Source organism: Trachinotus anak, unplaced genomic scaffold (assembly GCF_046630095.1).
Source record: "Trachinotus anak isolate AG129_WGS33_773 ecotype Australia unplaced genomic scaffold, CSIRO_AGI_Tana_v1 ptg000011l, whole genome shotgun sequence".
NCBI lineage: Eukaryota > Metazoa > Chordata > Actinopteri > Carangiformes > Carangidae > Trachinotus > Trachinotus anak.
Genome location: NW_027273862.1, coordinates 4,315,138 through 4,334,331, shown reverse-complemented (window position 1 = coordinate 4,334,331; position 19,194 = coordinate 4,315,138). Strand labels below are relative to the sequence as shown.

General features: G+C 40.6%; 1 protein-coding gene across 4 annotated transcripts in view; it reads left to right on the top strand.

The window, feature by feature from the left end:
• Positions 1–19,194, top strand: part of phkb (phosphorylase kinase, beta) — a 105,416-nt gene that overhangs the window by 60,068 nt on the left and 26,154 nt on the right. For all 4 annotated transcript variants that reach the window (XM_071489189.1, XM_071489188.1, XM_071489186.1 and 1 more), the window contains 2 exons: positions 14,441–14,496; positions 16,558–16,651. In XM_071489189.1, the coding sequence (XP_071345290.1) occupies positions 14,441–14,496; positions 16,558–16,651 (150 nt within the window). The remainder of the gene's footprint in view (positions 1–14,440; positions 14,497–16,557; positions 16,652–19,194) is intronic.

Sequence of the window (19,194 nt, the reverse complement as noted above, 5' to 3'; positions counted from 1 at the left end):
CGGTGAGAGCGCAAACACACCGTTCTCTTTAGAAACATTTTTGATGTTGACACAGAATCCATCTACTCCCTGTAATGTGAAAGAGTTGCTAGTGCTCCTGATCCCACTGAGAATCAACACCCCAGTGTAGCTGTAAGCAGCTTTAACATATTTAGCTATGAATACATAATGTTATACATAACACATACATACATTTCATCCCTGTTGGAGAACATCTCCCACCCCACGCTGGACACTCCTTCAGCGTCAGGCTGCTCCACCAGCAGTGTGTGAAGGAGAGATCATGCAGGTCTTTGCGTCCTGCTGCTGTCAGGCTGTACAATAAACACTGCACTCAGTGGACCACACACAGCAAAGACTGACACCTCACCATGTGCAATAATTAACACACACCATCTGTGCAATATCCCCTATCTGCTGCCATTTTTGTTATATTTAAACATCTAATTGTACATATTATAATATTAATACATTATTATACTATTATTTGTCTTTTTTTAAGTATTTGATATTGACATTTTGTAGTTTTTCTTTTCCCCAACTGTAGGACTAACTCATAAAGGACTATCTTATCTAAAAATAGTTTTAAAGTCAGCTTTATGGTCTACAGTGGTTAAAAATCACTTAATTTTCAACAAGTATCCATTTTGTTTATATTTATTTAGTAAATTGGTCGTTGACTGTTTGGTCTGGTCATATTTTCTCGTACATCCAACAAACTTGATTTTTTTTTTCCATTAAGCAGAAATCTAATCTATTTTGTGTATAATTGGTAGCACTTTCTGTGAAGCTCAGAGTAATAGCTTGTGAAGTATAACCACATTGAAATTCTTGTATATCAAACTTGGCTGAAATAGATTAAATAGATAAATGATTTTTTTTTTTTTAATGAAATTTATGTTTGAACTGTGGCTCTTTGGCACTACTTGCTGTAGAAACGTGTAGAGGCTTTCAAATACTGAGTAGACTGACCACAGATCTGCTGTTTATTACAACAGTAGATTAAATGTGAAGAAATGGCTGAAACATTTTGACGAATCACTTAAGCAACATGTTAAAGGTTTCTGCTCCCTCTGAGAGCAGCCTGGCTTCCTCCTGCTGTGGACAGTGTTTTCAAGGTATTTTGCTGTCAGACATTAATGTGCTTCATTGAGTGGTTTGTACAGGCAGTTGTATGTTTAGTGTGTAAACAGTGTAACAGTGCTTCAACCATAAAAAGTTGTTCTTCGGTGTCAGTAAATGGACAGACAGTGTAGACACTGTCATCATCTCATTGAGGGGATGTGTCAGAAGCCTTTTCGGTGACTGTGTGGTGAGATCATGTGGTGCAGACACCTGTTTAGATAAGTGAAATGTGAGTGTGACTCTAGACAAGCAGCAGAACACAGATTAAAGGTCAGTAGTTGGACATCGTTAAATAATCTGCAGACTTGTCCCTTTTTGAAGAGCAAAGAGACTCCTTGAGCAGCATGGAACAGATGGATGCTGGGATCCTTCTGACCCCAGCATCCACACACACACACACACACTCAGACGAACACACACACACACACACACACACACACACAGACGAACACAGACGAACACAGACACACACACAGACACACACACACGCCCACACAGACACATACACAAAATTGCACTGTGTTTTCAAACTACCGTGCACGCCCTCCGCTTCATACAAGCCGCCTAAACTGAATCACACATATTCACGCCGATATATACACATTTTCTCATTTTCTGTCTGTATCCTTGCTCTCGCTCACACAGACACAGATTGAGGGTGTTCTAAACCCTGCTGTTTGCCAAATGGCCTGATGGCAGGCGGGAAATGTCCAGCCCAGTGGTCTGTGCCAGTAAAAGCCTTAGAGAGATGGCTACTGACCTTAACCTGCAGGGAAATGGACATCCCTCAGACACACTCACACACTTTGCATGCATTAACACTTGACACACCACCTGTGCTCAAATGCGTCCTCTGATTGCTCTCAGACCAACACATGCACTTTGTAGTTACATATACTCTCAGACTGTGTGTTGGTGTTTTGCTGTCCTTCTCAGAGACACCTCCTCCTCTTCCTCTGTGTTACACCTGCAGAGGTGTGCCAGGGGAAACATTAGTGTCTGAGGCTCTAGTTTGTCTGTCACGCTGTCAGTGTTATTGGCCAGCTCCTGTGTACAGTGTACTTCCTGTTTATGGTCTGGATTTTGCACAGACACAAAAGGAGAGCGAGCTGCCAGGATGCACAGCCTCGGGGAGAATGGCAAACAAAAAAAAACACCCAAGCAGAGATCAAATATTTGAACCTGCTGTGTTCAATTCATTCAAACCCTCGCTTGAACAAAGGGCTGTCACATTCCTCATACATTAAGGTACATCAACTTCCTCCTGCTGCTGTTACTCAGAGTGTTAGGTGAATATGGGGTTTGGGTTCGGAGCCAGGCGTGCTGAGAGGAGGCATCTTGGCCTCTATTAGCTGCTTGTTGATGGGTACTGCAGACAGTCCTCAAGCCCAGGCTTCACAACGGGGAACTTCTCACACCTGCCCTCGCTAGCTGTGCTCTAACCCAAAGAATTGTCTCCACAAATGAAAGTTTGAGATAAAATGGTGCTGCCTTTCTGATCTGCTGGTTTAAGGAAATGGTTATACGTAGAAGCACAAAATTAAAATATTTTATTTGCCACTGCCGTTTTGAGTTTGAATGTTTGAGTGTAACAAAACTGTGGCACGACACTTTAATGTTTGCGAGAGTGAAAAGGTCAACATGCATTTGAGAGGCTCAGATTGAGTTATACTGTAGCTTCTGTGGTCATTAGTCATAACATTTTTATATTATCGTGCATGTTTTAGGCATTTTAGAGCATTAATATACATGCATTTACCTTTTCACCTTGCCCTGCCATAGAATTTTTCTTTGGTTATTCAAAGCTTATTCTGCTGCTCCATTATGTATTGGAGGGAAGTGGAGTTTCAAGAAATCCTTTGTCCCCAATGCCATCAGACTATTTAACAACTCAGACAAAGGCAGTGGATAATTGACACAGCCTCAAATCTTAACTGAATACATGAATAAGCTACTGGACAATTAGAATTTCCCTATGGGGATCCATAAAGTATTTTTTATCATTTATCTTTATCTTTATGGATCCGTTGTGGCTGCTGGGGATGATCCACTGCTACTCTGAATCTGTCCTCCCCCGTCTGTGAAGCAGCTTATTATGACCAATAGTTACATTATATTGTTAGGTGCTAACAGCTGTAGTAATTATAATGGAACACAGGAGGACGTTTGATGGCGCAGAATAAAAAGCTTCAGGACTTGTCGGCCACTGTAGGGGGTGCACCAGTGTGCACTGTGTGTGAGCAGAGTGTCACTTCTTCTCTTGTAAAACACATAAAATGTGAGCAAAACAACCCTGAACTATATTAGAAACGTATCAGTAGCCTGAACCTAACCGTCACAACCTTCCCGTGTGTCAAACAGTATAATACACTCCTTAAAATTCAAAAGGAAGAATTTATTCTGAAACCTAATAATGGTGCGAGCAGTCATGCAGTCAGGAATATAAATGGAGGGGAAGAGATGATCTGTATCAGTAATGGGTTTTTTTTCCACCTTCTATAAGTGGCAGCTTATAAAAGGGTTAAAAATGTCCCCCAGGAAGACACTGTGGTTGTCATTCAGCCTCAGTGCTTCATCGCTTTATCCAGGTCCTCAGAGGTTGTACCGATATCACGGACTGTGTGGAGACTGACTGACGGTATAGTGACACATTTTTATTTCATCTGTGCCAGCGAGATTCTGCAGATGTGTGCAGAATGATACCGAGCACAGATTGCAGCCCCTGTTGTGGCCTTGGCATTTCAGCCTTGCTGTTGACAATCAGCGGACATGTCCCCTGTGTAATAACATCTGTGTGCTCTCTGAGGTTTTTAACTATTACAAATACATTTGATTTCACCTTGGCGCTCTGCTGCGCGTCCAAAGGGAAGTGTCGGGACTTGTTTATAACTGCTCCTCTGGCAACAAGCATTACAGTGCAATCTGTTTATTTGTGAGTGTATGTGAATGGGAGAGTAAGAGAGAGAGAGAGCACATTAGGGCCATAATGCCCATCTGTTCCCAAAGTTTGTAATTGTGTGTTTGTGCATGTGTTGTGCATCTTCCTGTGCAAACATCTGAGTGTATGAGAGTGTAGCCTGGCACAGCGACTAAGGATTTTTTTCTGTTCCAGGGTCATTGTCAGGCTGCATGTATGCGTTAGAACACACACACACACACACACACACACACCCTCTGCAGATTAGAGAGTCAGTGGAAGTGCTGCCATTTGCCGGCTTGTGTTTGGGCTTTGAAATGACTTGTAAAGGACATTAACCAGAATCACATTCACACAAATATACCTGTTCAAATCTGTGAGACAACCTGTCACCGTTAGCCATACAATATTCATATTTGGCTGAACACACACACACACACACACACACACACACACACACACACACAGACAATAGTAATCAGGCCACATCCTCCCCAGCTCTCCAAGCTTGATTTTAAACATGCCCTGGGCTCTTATAGCTCACTGTGCTTCACCTTTAAGATCAATTGATATTCATTCATAAAGATTCTCTGGGAGAGGATAATATTTCTGAGTCCTGGGAACAACGTATCATTTTCTCAGTCAGAACATCTTTCCAGTTTCACCCACCAGCAGCCTGTACTCCAATTCTTCACTGACTTCTCCTCTGCTCCAGCCTCCGTCTGTCTCCCTCTCTCTCCATCCCTGTTTCGTTTTCCTCCATGTATTTCCCTAAATCAAACTCCCGCCTCATCACCTCCACATTCCTTCTGACTGCATTCAACTTAAAACTTCTCGTCATGGTCTTGTCATTATTACCACCAGATGACCTTTCAAAAAGATCTAACTTTAAAAACGTATGAGACGTTTTCCTCTCCCACATCCCGGTTTGAAGATGACTTAGCATTTCTTTCATGTTTTTTTTCCCCCTTCCCAACGTATTTCTGCTAAACCCATGACACTTTGAAATACCCTCATCAGAATATGAATCTCTGCGCTGCACAGAGACCAACTTCCCGAGGACGATACACAGCCTGGAGTCATTCGTCTGTGAAGGGGCATGAAAAGAAGGGATTATATTTCATTCAATTTTTTTTTTTTTGGCGGTGGGGAGGTGGTGGATAAATTTCCTCACTGGCTTTTTAACTTCATGAAAGTCTTGAATGTTTTATTCCTTTGTGGTGTGATGCTCGCTCGAGGGCGACTCCCTCGTGCTGCACTGTGAGGGATCTGACCTTGAAATAGAGTCTCATTCAGTTCAGACAGAAGTTTTATTTTCATTCAGCAAGTTTCATTTCAATGATTAAATACGATGCTGAAAGAGAAAATAGTAAATAGCCAATCAATCAATCAATCAATCAATCAATCAATCAATCAGTCAGTTTTAAACATCTGTCTGAAGGAAAAAAAGAAGACATTTGGCTCCATGTGTGTGTGTGTGTGTGTGTGTGTGTGTAGACATTCACACTGTGGTTCTGTAAACACTCACACACCTCCAGATCTGATTGCTCTTTTCCACCTCAAGAGCACACACCTCTCCCGCCTGCATTTCCTTATCTCTTCAGTCCTTCTCATGCTCATATAGAAAATGATTTTTCTTGTGTATTCTACTTTCAAACATGTGCAGCAGGAACTTAAAAATAAAGTTAAAAACATTATCTAAAGAGTAAAAAGGAAACTTCAGAGATGTGGCTGTAGAAAGAAAAGATGTGATCATGCTGAAGTTCAGACTTGCAGCTGTGTACACAAATATGCCGGTGGCTCGAGTCAGTTGCGTCCTCTGTTTGAGTTTTGATTGGACTGAGGTTTCCTGACAGAAACATCTGAGAAACGCTGTTTGTTTGTAGATGATTTACTGGTGTGACAGTGAGACCAGGAGAGTGAGAGGAAAGAAGACAGGTAGTGACAGAGAGAGGTGGGAAGGACAGGAGAGAGGGAAAAGGAAGGAAAAAAAGAAACAAAGAAAGGAAAAAGAAAGGGTTGAAAGAAGAAAGCAAAAATCGAAGATCAAGAAAGAAAATGTGAGAAGAAGAGAGGGCAGAAAGATGAAAGGAGGGAGGCATAGAAAGACAAAAAGGAAGTGAGGATAAAAGGGCATTAAAAGGCAGGGAAGGAGGGAAAAGAAGGGAAGAAGGGCAGAAAGGTATAACTGTGAAGGAAGGAAGAGAAAAAGAAACGAGGAAGGTAAGAAGAAAAAGAAAGAAGGACAAGAAGACAGACAAATGAAAGAAAGAATGAAAGAAAGGAGAGGAGGTAGGATGGAAGGATGGAAAAGAAGGAAGGATCGAAGCAAGACAAAGAAGGAAATATAAAAAAAAGAATAAAAGAAGAAAGAAAAAAGTGAAAGACAGAAAAAACTCCAGACACATTTCTCATCTTGTGTCACAACTCACTGCTTTTAATTTTGGAGGAAAAGTCAAATGAAGCGGAGCTGAAATTCATTTCTGTTCTGCGGGGACTCACAGCAGAGTTCTCCGGCAAATGGCTTTTCACTTTGTCACATGTAGCGCAGCCGTATCTGTGAGGGACGGGACGCAGCTGCAGACTGCTGCCGCTCCGCGCTGCAGCTGGAAACCTACTGTACCACTTGTTAACAACATGTCTCCATTTGTCCCTACTCAACTCTTTTATTTCACCTTTGTCCGCCATCTGTGTGGATCGTTATTACATGTTTTTTTTTGCTCGGTCAGAGGCCATATTGTGCAGTTTTCTTGAATCCATTTCCATATTATGACCTGAATCTTTTTTATATAATAAATCTTGTCATAATGTCAGTTGCTGAGTGGTGAATGAGCCTGTATCCAGTTTACTGTCCTAAACAATACAAAACACTTTTCTTTGGGTTTTGATGAACAGCAAAGGTTACATCTGTCACAAAACTTATTAAGGTTGAAATACAAATGTATTTGTCTCTGTCTCTTCTCTGTGGTGTCATCTGTTGTTATTGTGCAGAGAAGAAGGATCAGGGAGCTATTTATCTCATTTGTTTGGGTTTTGTGACAGATGTGGCCCATCTGTATTTATTAATGTGTCTGTCTCATTAGTCATTCTGTGTGTTTACTGGTGCATTTTTAGGTAAACAGGAATGCTTGTTCTTGTCTCTCTCTCTCTCTCTCTCTCTCACACACACACACACACACACACACGCACTCAAACACACAAGGCATCTACCTTTTCAATCAGTCTCTGCCTTTGTTGGAAATAAAATTTGACTGAGAATTCATTATTTTTTAAGCCTTTCCTGACACATTTGGGAATCCAGTATTGGAGAGACAGCTCGTTTAGGGTGGTGGAGTGAGACGGTTGCTCGCAATGCAACACTGCAACACTTATTGTCATGGAGACGTTCAGGTGCAGTGAGAAAAACCGATGCCAGTGTCCAAAAACTAAAGCATCCGATGCAAAGTAAACTCTTACCTGCTATAACAGTAAAACTACCACACATCTGATCAAAAAAACTTGGCCTGATTCTAACCTGAGCTACACTATTAACAGCTCAATATCTCTTCAATTAGAGTAAAGTAGACAACTAAAAGTTTTACATCCACTCTGATATAGCACAACGACTGGAAACATGGGGAAACAGCTCTCTACCCTGGCTCTGTCCAAAAATTTGATAAAATCCACTAGCCAGTGAATCTAAACAATAATAATTAACATGACTAGCAGCTCCATTTTGTTTACTGTGCCTTCCCCAGAAGATTTTTAACCACTGGAATGAGCCACTAGCTGTTTCCCTCTGCTTATAATCTTTATGCTAAGTTAAGGTAAACTGTCTTCTGCCTGTAGCTTCATATTTAGCAGACAGACATGAGATACTTAAAGAGTAACATATTTCCCAAAATGTCAAACTCTTCCTTTAATAACATTTTTGTAACACAGTGTGTCATCTTAGTGGGATTCCAGTGTAGGGAGGAGTGTTTGAAATAAGACGGAGCCAGAAAGGTTTTATTTCTTCCAGGGTAAGATGACATTACAGTAGTCAACTCTATAAGATACCGGAGCTTGTATTAAAAGAAGTTAGAACCAGGAAACCTCTTCATGGAAAAGGAATTGTCAGCACTGTCCCATCACTTCAAGGGATAGCTGGGGTCATTTGACGTGGGGTTGTGTGAGGTAGTCATGCATAGTCAGTGTGTTACCTGCAGTAGTTTCAGATCAGCGCGCTGCCAGTTAGGAGAGGCAGGAAAAGACACTTTTAAAAGACGCTCACGTAAACAATCCAATATCTGTTGACATCATTCATGTAGAATATTTTCAGTGCTCTATCCTCCTGTCAAAACAAAGTGAAGTTTAGCTCCTTCTGATTCACTCAGCTGAAGTGCAGCTGCAGCATAATACAGTGTACTGTGCGCTGTAGGTGCGTAGGAATATGGTTGTTAAGTGGTTAAGAAAATATAGTACCAAAGGAATGTGCTGTTTTGAACAATCACTTGGTGGTAGTGAGGAGACTCTAACCAGGTAGAAACAAGGTTGAAGGATGAGGCTTTGGCTAAACTGATGTCTGTTCACAGTATGTTAAATTCATTGTTTGTTTTGTCTTTTTCTTTTTTTTATAATGATGAAAGATAACACAACAGCAGCTTTATCATCTAAGAATGAACATTTCTTACGTTGGCTCAGACCCGTCTTACTCAGCACAGGGCTGTGACTGTGAGACTGCTGAGCTGTTGCTTTCAAGTTGTAGACAAATGCTTCAGCTGCTGCAGTCCTCTCTGTTGGCTGGAGAGAGATTTCCTTAAATGCCTTTGGCACAAACTATTGTAATTCCTATTTCTGCATGAGTTAAGTGCCATATTGTATCATTTTGTTTTGTGACTGACTGTTGATTAATTCATTTGATACAAGCATGCCTGGGTCAGACCAGACCAAACTCTGCAGGGTGCTCCACATGGGACCAGAAGGAACTGGTGAACCTTTTGTAAAACTGTCTTGTTGACTTTATCTTGTTTTTATTTCCATATTTAAAGCTCTTGCCCAGACTTCAGTGTGTGAAATTATCATCCAGCCATGCTGCTCTCACCACCTGCTAATTCATGCTGCAAACACATCCTTCACTGAAGGCCTAAACTGTGTCTGTCTTTTCAAGCACTCCTCCTACAAGGGGTCTCAGGTTGACACTAAATACTTCATTGCATTGTTTTAGCTTTGTTCCGCTTAAATCGTGAATAAATGAATCTGATTTCCACATCAATGTGGTGGAAAAAAAGTCGGAGGCCAAAATCAGTGGTATTCAAATGATTTAATGAAGGAGTGATGGCGTGGTACCGGTTAGTAGCAGGACAATGATATGATTGTTTCCTTCTTCACCTCTACACCTCAGGGCCAACAGAGCATCTGTTCTGCTTGGTGGCAACTCAGAGGCCTCTGCTCTTGTCCATGCTGCCTTGAGTTTGTCTGTGCTCAGGCAGTAAATGTTCTGATCTGGTGAACTACATTTCCCTGAGGCACAAACATCTTTGATATTATGTGTTTTGTATTTGCAAGAATAGTTCAATATCATAAGAACAGCACTTAAAATTGGCAGCTGAAGCATATTGTATTGTGACCCAGGGAGGATCTACAAGTCTTTACAAAGTCATGGAAATTCAAAACCTCAGCGTATTAAAATAGTGAATTCAGTTATCTATATGCTTAGGCCTGCATTAACACATCATTTTACCACTTGTGCGATGGGATCATTATGTAAACACAAATCCATTATCACCTTTTCAGTTGATATGGCAAACTGGTGTATTTCCATATCCAGCAGATACAGAGCTAATTATAATTAATTTGGAATTGTGTTTATGTGCCCCTCATGAACTTCAATACAATCTTCTCTCTACTTTTAGCTTTGTTTTTGTCTCCACCAATACCTGAGGAATATCTGGCTCTTTAGCTGTGAATCGCTCTACTATGTTCACTAGCTAAATGCTAACTTCAGTTGTTTGGACCTTGCAGGTAGAAAAAAAAAAGAACTGCTGCCTGCTGCATCTCAAAACCGTGCTAATGAGAGCAGTAAAGAGTAAAACGGTGTGGCTGTGGGCTGAAGGGCTCAGTTTAGCATAAAGCCTGGAAGCAGTGGGAAAAAATCTCTTTCCAAAGGTAACAAAATCTGCCTACGAGCACCTCTAAAGCTCACTAATTAACATGTATCTCATTTGTTTAAAGTGAACAAACATGACATGAAAACAGCAATCTGCAGTTGCACCAACACAAGGTTAATGTTTCAGATCATTTCTTGGCTATTTCCTCTGTTTTCAGTCTTTATGCTAAGCTAAGTTAATCAGCTGCTGGCGACAGTGCTGTAGTGAACAGAAGGATATGCGAGTACTATTAGGCTTCTCCTCTAACTCTTGGCAAGAAAGCAAATCAGCTTATTTCCCAAAATATTGAATTATTTCTTTAATTTAAAAATATTGCTTTCGGTTTTATTCTTTTAATTATCTGATGTGGTGTAGCTAACAGCATAATGATTCTGATTCTGATTCTGATTATGAGTTATTAGGTTGGGTAAATTTTATGCAAAACTAAAACCTCACCTTGGAGCACTTTTCCTTTGTTCCTCTGTGAAAAGTACCATGTGTAGAACCTCTGGTCACAGTAAACTCACCTCCTCAGTTAGATCAGTAATGTGCTGAATCCTCACTGTTCGCCCTCCAGCGGTGCTCCCTCTTGTATACATACTGTACACCGTTTGATAACATCCATCTGTGATGTTGAGTGCATTCCAGGAGTTATTTCATGTTGAAGTGATGCAATACATTTTTGTGGCTTACTCTAGCCTCCCTAAGCCCACCTTGTCTTCTTCTACTGCAGACTTCCTCAAAAGAGGCAGACTGAAGTTGTAGCTGCTCCAAGGTTTGCGTGTGGGTTTCATGTGTAGGTGGTGACAGCTCAGTGAGAGTAAGAGAGCACGGTTTCCCAGTCAAGAAAAATTTAATTCACATCCGTGTCCGCTCTAAGAGCAATGCAAGACAGGGTCAAAACAGCCCTGTGTGTTTTCATCACTTTTCTCTAATCAGTCCGTTTCCTTTTGTGCTCTGTATTTTAATGCTTAGTTAAACTTTCAGAACTTTAATCACCTGTGTTCAATTGCAAGTCATTTGTTCAGCCAGATTTTTCTCTTTTCATTAATTACTCTGAAATGCAATTCCGCAGAGTACCACATCAGTCTTCAAACTGTTAGATTTGGCCTGAGCTGTGCTGACATCCGGCCAGTGTCCACACCACTGGGTGCATCCAGGATCCAATATGATTTGTTAACTACCTTTCAGCAGTCTATTGCTCAGTCCCCGTGGAGAAATGACATCTTTTCTCCTCCACTCCCCTCTCAGACTTGACACCGTTTCGGTCACACTACATTGGTGTTTTTGGGGCCGCTCTGAAAAGGTTGTTTAAAGAAACATTTGAAGACTCATCTCATTTTCCTCCCTGTGGTTCCTGCAGTTGTCTGTCAGCCAGGTTCAGCTGTAGTGCGTGGAGGAGAGAGAGAGAGCTTCTCCCGTGTTCCCATTATACGTTTCCATATCTTCTCCTTCGCCAAATGAGTCCTTTGTCTGCTCAGAGACAGCGTTAATGAGAGAGTAGCATTGCAGCATTTTAAGAGCCATTGCTCCTCCATTCATCAGGAGAGATTTGTGCTCTGCTGTTTTTTTTTTTTTGCTTTTTTTTCTACTCAGCCACCCCCTTTCTCTTCACCTCCCTCTCTCCTCTCTACTCTCTGATTGATGATAATGAGGTTGTTGGACACAACCAGCTAAAATCGACCAAACAAAATGGCTCCCAGCTTTCTGTGCGCGTGCGTGCTTGTGCGAACGCAACTATGAGCACGTTTATTTGTGTGTGTCGCACCCTGGCTCTGAGTTCTGTCACTGGCCTAATCTGAACATCAGTGCAGACCGGTATCACCGGTGTTCTGTGTGTATAAACGCATCAGTGCACGTGTATGCATGTGTGTGTTTGTGTGTTTGCTTCACAACCTGATGAAAGGCTGCTGCTCCTGTGAGCCGCACACTGCTGCCTGCTTCCTAAATGGCCCTGAAAAAACCGTCGCTCTGCGCAGTGAAGATGATCGTCTCTGCTTACAGCTGCAAACAAAGAATGAGAGGATGAAAGGCGCTAAAGGACATATACAGAGATGCATTTATATGTGCATAAATAAAACAATACATACAACTCTTGCAAAGACAAAGCAAGAGGGAAAGGGAGAAATGCACACTTGTTAACAGACATAAATCTATCTTGAATAAAAAGACATAAATATGAATTTTAAATTCAAGTTTACACAGATATACATGTAACAGGGGAGCAAGCAAACAAAAAAGAGATAGAAAAGCACACAAATCAAAGTGTCTTCCCTCCCTGAAGATGGCAGTGATTGGGTACAGATACAGTATTCACACTTCTACACTTATTCTCTGCTCCTGCACCAAAAACACACTGATGCAGTTGCAGCTTCTCTAAGTGAAATTACTGCTTCCTCTTTCTTCCTTTTCTTTTCCTCTTCTCTCTCCCTGTCCTTCATGTTGTCTCTCATCTTGTGTAGGAAACATGAGTGACCTGTTGCTGGCTAATTGTTGCTCTCTCTATGAAGTTTTAGTGCTATGAGGTGTTACCTTGATGGGTTACTTCTTCTATGAAACCTGCTGGTTTCATTGTACATTGATTTTGACTAGTTATTGTCTTATTGTCAACAGATTCTATGAAAACCAAAAATTGCTTTAGCCCCTTTTCTCCTACTGAAGGTATAAACCTTTAAAAGGTTTAAAATAGGTCACAAATATCTAGTTTCATTTGTGAACATGTCTCAATAATTTCCCGAAACATCTGGGCACTGGAGCTTTGAGCAAACTTTATTCACATAGGAGCAAATAGTGTGTTTGTTGGGGACTATTTGCAGCTGCGGATTAATACACATTTGATGTGCTAGTGAGTATCTAGGGCTGCGGGACAATGAGGGAACATGTCAAACAGTGCAGCAGTGTGGCTCACTGAAATGGATAAATAAGCTACATCAAGTTTTAGTCAAACATACTTCAGTTCATTGTTGGGTTTTGGTCTTTTAATGGGATTTTTTAACAGTAAGTAAAATAACAATGATTAGCTGATATTAGCTGTAACAGCTGACCTGAACTGTTGTACAATTGTGGTGTACCATCATTATGATTTTAACAGGAACCGTCCAGCCAATCAGAGTTAGGATCAACCCCAACAAGACAGAATTTCACCTAACATGATGTGTGGCCACTGGACAGTGGCTGAAACACCTAATTATTACTTTCATCCTGAGTTATTCCTCCAATTATTGTGTTAATAGTAATTTTGTTGTAGCTCAGTGATTATTCAAATTTTGACCATTGTTCATAGTCAGGGGTTGTTAGGTATTGGGATGATAGGAAAATGAGAAAAGCATCAAATCCTCACATTACAGAGGCTGCAACCAGCAAATGCAATGAGATTTCTACTGAATAAATTATTATGAAACATTCTGTGACTACTTTCTTTTTCTGATTTTTAAATATTCTGGTTTCCTTGAGTTAAGGAAGAAATTATGTTGAAATAGTAATGCTTCTCTTGCTCTTTTGGCCATTTAACGTAATTTCAATTGACCTCACTGTGTGGGCACCAAAGTGGAGAAAACATCAGTGGAACAGCCTCTTGTTTCTGTCCAGCTCTGCTCCCCCTTTATCTCCCTCGTCTTTCGTAATCCACATGTCCTTCCCTCCCAGCTCAGTACTCCCACATCTCTCATCAACATTTGTTGGTTATTCAGAATTTTCGATCCATCTATTCCTTAGCATTGCGGGGGCTGGGGCTGGGGGGGGATGTACCCAATCCCAGCTGACATTGGGCAAGAGGCAGGCAACACCCTGGACATGCTGCCAGTCAATCACATCTGACACTTACAGACACACAAACATTCACACTCACAATTCAGACCTACCTCAGAGTCACCAGCTCTATTCAGAGCTATATTTTACTTTCATTTATATTGTTTAATAGTGGAAGTTGCGATAATACAGGCTATTGTTATTTTATTTTTAAGGAGTGGGCTGAATTCTCTCTATATCTCTTTCACACACACAAACAGAAATGAGTTCATTTCAGTTAAATTCAGATTAATTAAGTTTGCTGGTTTGCTTTGTTTGCATGGATGTTAGAGGAACCACATTGCCAAAGCAAGGAAATAAATAAATAAGTAAGACTGTCCATACAGTGGACATGTAGAATAATAATCAACCAAAACCACAGGAGGAGGAATAATTTCGAGAGAGAAAACAGCAGAGAAGAAGAAGAGAGAAAACAGCACCCAGCACAGCACAACATCAGGGATGTGGTTCACATGGTGATCTCTGTTCTCTGTCTCCTTCACAGGGTCCCATAGAGAACGATGTTGTGATTCACGTGGCCCTGATAGCAGAGAGCCAGAGGTAACGTGTGTGTGTGTGCATGTGTGTATGTGTGTGTCTCTTCATGTGTTACAGACCATAACGCGAGGTTATTTTCCGCTCCTCTCTCCTGTTCAGCTTTCTCAGTGCTGTAATTGTGGTGAGCTCATGAAGCTGGTGCTCAGCCTGACCTCTGCCATTGTCTGTCACTATTCTCATTGTGCATGTGGGTTTGTGTGTGTGTGTGTGTGTGTGTGTGTGTGTGTGTGTGTGTGTGTGTGTGTGTGTGTGTGTATGCATGCTTGGATACACGTGTAAGAGTGCGGGTGTGTGGGTGTGTGCATGTTAAACAGGGTCAAACAACTCTGTGAATCTTGTTAACCTGTAGCTTCAATTACTACTGCTGGCAAGTCCCCATCAGGACTCCTGCAGCATCTTTTCTCACTGCAGTACACTTCTGCTATACTGTGCGCTGTGCTTCAGTTACAGCTATAGCCAGCAATGTGCACAGCAGTTGTTAGAATCGTTCATATTCCTCATGATCCCTGGCTTCTTTTTGACAAACATGGCAAACTGTTTATAATTCTTGATATTTGAAAAGCTCCCTTGCCGCAGATCAGAGATGAACGGCCTTTTCAGTCTTTTTAACTGATCTACAGTTCATTGCTCATGCTGGACCTGGTTCTACTAGTTTGAGCCACTGACTGTCATATACTGTGTAGTGCATTCAGTGAATGAAACAACGGTGAACATGCACCGCCCCCTCACAGTCAAAAGATCTGAGACAGTCTCAGGAGCCGCTGTCTATCACTGAGGGTTTTTTTTTTTCAATTTGTGCCATTTTTTTGCTCTGCTGTTCATGCTTTCTGCCATTCACATATTCACTGCCATGTTCTGCTGACACGTATGTTAAGTTGTCATTCATATTTATTGCTGTAATTCACATCTTTTTATGCTATTCATAAGTTTGTTGACGTTCTTATGTGTTCTGCTCTGTTCAGTAATGACTCAGCCATATTTTGTCCTTGTTTCTATACACTACTTGTAACATGTTGTGTTGTGTTGTGCTGTACATGTGTTGCTGCTGTGGCAAAGTAATTTCCCTTTGGGATCAATACAGTACATTACCTAGACTTGAACACATCCCATTCCTCCGCTCACATCTGACTGAGGGTTTGACTGAACTAAGGAATGAACAGTTTCAGAAAGTGATTAAATTCAGTTCGTTCACTATTCATTCTTGCATCGAACAACACTACACTAGTTATAGCTGCATAATAGATAAAGATTTACATAGACCTGATTTACATGAGTTTTATATTTGCAAGTACACAAGACCAATAGACGTATGAATGTTCTACTGACCTTAATGATCGATTTACATTCATAAAGCTGCAGATTTACAAAAGGTAAATCAGAACAGATGTAAAGGTGAGCAGATGGTGTAGAAACACTGCACAGTAGATTTACAAGGGGATGATAAGCAATGGAAAGTAATTCAAGAAATCAACAATTAAATCTTTTTTGTGTGGTGTAAGTGTTATTTCTATTCTCCGTAGAAGATGGTCACAAGGTCAAGCTTTCCCTCTGCAGGCATACCTCTCTTTCCATTTGATTGCAAAGCACCTAATATAGACGTGATATGAGCTTCTGTCTTTCTCTTCAAGTGATCATTTTACAAGTATATATATATAATATATATATGTAGCTGAAATTAAAAGTCATTGTCTTTAACTTATATGTACAGTGATTTTCTCAGATGATGTTGTGGTTATAAAATGAGCCACATTTCAGTCACTATTTCGTACTTAGAAACATAAAAACATGTAAATGAGCACAGTTTCATTGGGAATTGAGCTGTATTGAAAAACTCTGTATGTGAGCACAGAGCATAGGAGAGAAGCAAACAGATAAAGGGCTGAAGCCAGCTGAAAGCAGAATACAGATACGATGCAATGATGTAATGATTATGTGATTTGGCATATTACGTCATCTAGCGTCCTCGATTTTGCACATTGACCATACACAGATCAGCCATATACTAGGTTTAAGCCTAGTCTTGCTTTCTGACCTGGTCTTGCTTTTCTGTATGTGCCTCTGCAGATTGCAGGTGTTTCTGAACACCTATGGCATTCAGACCCAGACGCCCCAGCAGGTGGAGCCAATCCAGATCTGGCCTCAGAAAGAACTGGTCAAGGTAACACAAGCACACATTGGCACTGTTGTTTCACTTAGCTTTCCGTTCTTTGATGTCACATGTGCAGTCTACAATGATGTGGTTCATGGTTATTATGGAAACAGTGGGTCCTTGATTGCCTTGAAAGGCTTTTCATTGCTAGCCATTGATTTTGGGAAAAGTTTTTGCCCCCCTGAATTTCTCAGTGAGAGGTAGGCTCACAACTTGAGAACAAAAAGGAAAAATCCTGCACAAACACTGTCCATCACTTGTACTTGTAATGTGTGTTGGATTCCTGCTTTTCGTTCTCCGATTTGATCAGATACATTAACTTTGTGACTTAGTTATAGCTCCATCTGCGGCTGATTTTTTGATGCTCCTGACTTATTTTAAAATGAGAAACTTTCCCTAGTGATCTTCTGAACATAATGCCCTTTAATATAAAACAATGGAATGAGGCTATTCAACAAATGCTAGGCTCTAGAAATGCATTAATTATTTGGTTATAAACAACACAATGGTTAAATTGCTTTGTTGTTAGATTTTTCAAATGGCATGTTTCAGTAGAAAAGTAAGAATGAAGAGTGTGGTAAAGCCACCTTAGGTAAACTTTGCCAAATCCAATACACAGCAGGATGAGGGTGCTAACGTTAAACTCAGGTATGGCTGTTAACGGTGTCTGTGACATCAGCATCGCACAATGGATGTGTTCATCCCGAATGGAGCTTAATGTGAAGTAACCTGTAAACCCATGTAATGATGCAGTAAACTAAAAGTAAACTAACTTTTAGCCTTGGAAGTACTTATGCCACTACTCTAGGTAACTAGCCAGGCGTGCTAATGTTTGTGGCTTACATTAGATGGGACAAACACACAGTTTACTCCCTTGCATTTTTGGCTTTGGAAAGGTTAAAAAAAGACGACTCCGCCCTCCAAACACTTTATATCTGTAATATTCCTCCTACAGCAGCAGCTCAAGGCTGTGGCTTCAGCATGTGGTGAAATCCAAAGCTTGACAGACCTGCTGTGCCTAGTCACAGTTAAGCTATGATTAAACTATCACTGTTGGAGGGAGGGATTTTGCCAATGCTCAATTGAAACCTCTCTGATTGCAGAAATTTAGCAGTGCACCATTAGCCGCAGTGGCTCGCTGCTTGGTTTAACAGTGTGTCTTTAACTGTAAAAAGGAGATTCCAAGTCACTCCTGTTTATTGTGAATGATTGGGAGGAAATTTGAGGGAAGGAAACTAAGACAGACTATTGATGGAGCCCCACCACCACCACCACGACTACACAAATCAATCTTACAGTCAGCCAGATTACATTTCAGCGGTTAGCTATCAATATCCCAGCAGAACCTGGCTCAGTCAGTCCATCTGCTTGTCAGTCCAAGATTCCCTGCTCTTAAGATTTTTCCCTTGATTGTCCCATCAATCACAACAAGGCTGCGGATTGGTCGAAGTGATTGATTCGTCAAACAGTGATTGTTCATGTTGATTGATCAGCATAATGGTGGAGCCGTCACTTTTTAACTCTGGCAAATTGGAGATACATGGAGGTGAGTAGTTTTTAAATTTGCTCTCAGAGAGGTACTTTAGAGATGAAAAAGAGATGAAAAAGTATCTCAGATGCTGAGTTGGGATATTCAGAAAGATTAATTTGGACTCGCTTCCATCATTACCTTAACAAGTGTTTCACTTCTGCATCTGAATACTTGAATACTAACAAGCAGATCAGTTTCTGATCAGAGGAGTAACCGGAGAAAATATAAAAGCTGCAGCTGGATGAAATCTCTTTAAAAGCTCTTAATACTTCAGATCTTTGAAAATACACGGTGGCTTTTGAAGAAGATGAATAAGCTTCAGCATTATGGTACTTCCTATATAATATAGCAAATAATATGTTGGTTTATCTAAACCAACATATCTACATTTTGTTTAACACCTTTAACTTTTTTTGTTGCACATCAGTCACTTAATCTGCAGCCTTTTCTTCAGTCTAAACCAGCCTTTCATGGCTCTAACAAGTGTTAAGTGATATTCTATTGAGGTAATATGATTACAGTCTTTCTGCTCACGATGAATGCAACAAAAGGTTAATTCGTTTTCAGCAGTCACACTGCTCTTGCAAGTCAAATGTTAAAGTTGTGTAGAAAATTGGAATTCACTATCCAAAACCTGTGATTCATAAAAAAAACCCTGATGTCCTTTTCATTTCAAGTCAATGTTCTCAACAAAAGAGTTGGGATTCAATACTATTTCATCAAATAACTTCAAGCACCAAATGTCATAACTAGCTTAATATTTTATCTCTAAATCACAAAAAGAGATATTCAAACTCAGTTCACTCTAATAGTCTTAGTTTCATGATATCTTTGATATTTACTTTTTAGTTAAATGGTATGTTTTATCCATTATGCATGCTCTGGTCATAGAAAGGTAGAAAGTACATTCATTGAGTACTTTATTAGGCTCATTCATGCCATTATCTAATCAGTCAGTCATGTGGCAGCAGTTCAGTGCATAAAATGCATTAAATCCTACAGATACAGGTCAGGAGCCTCA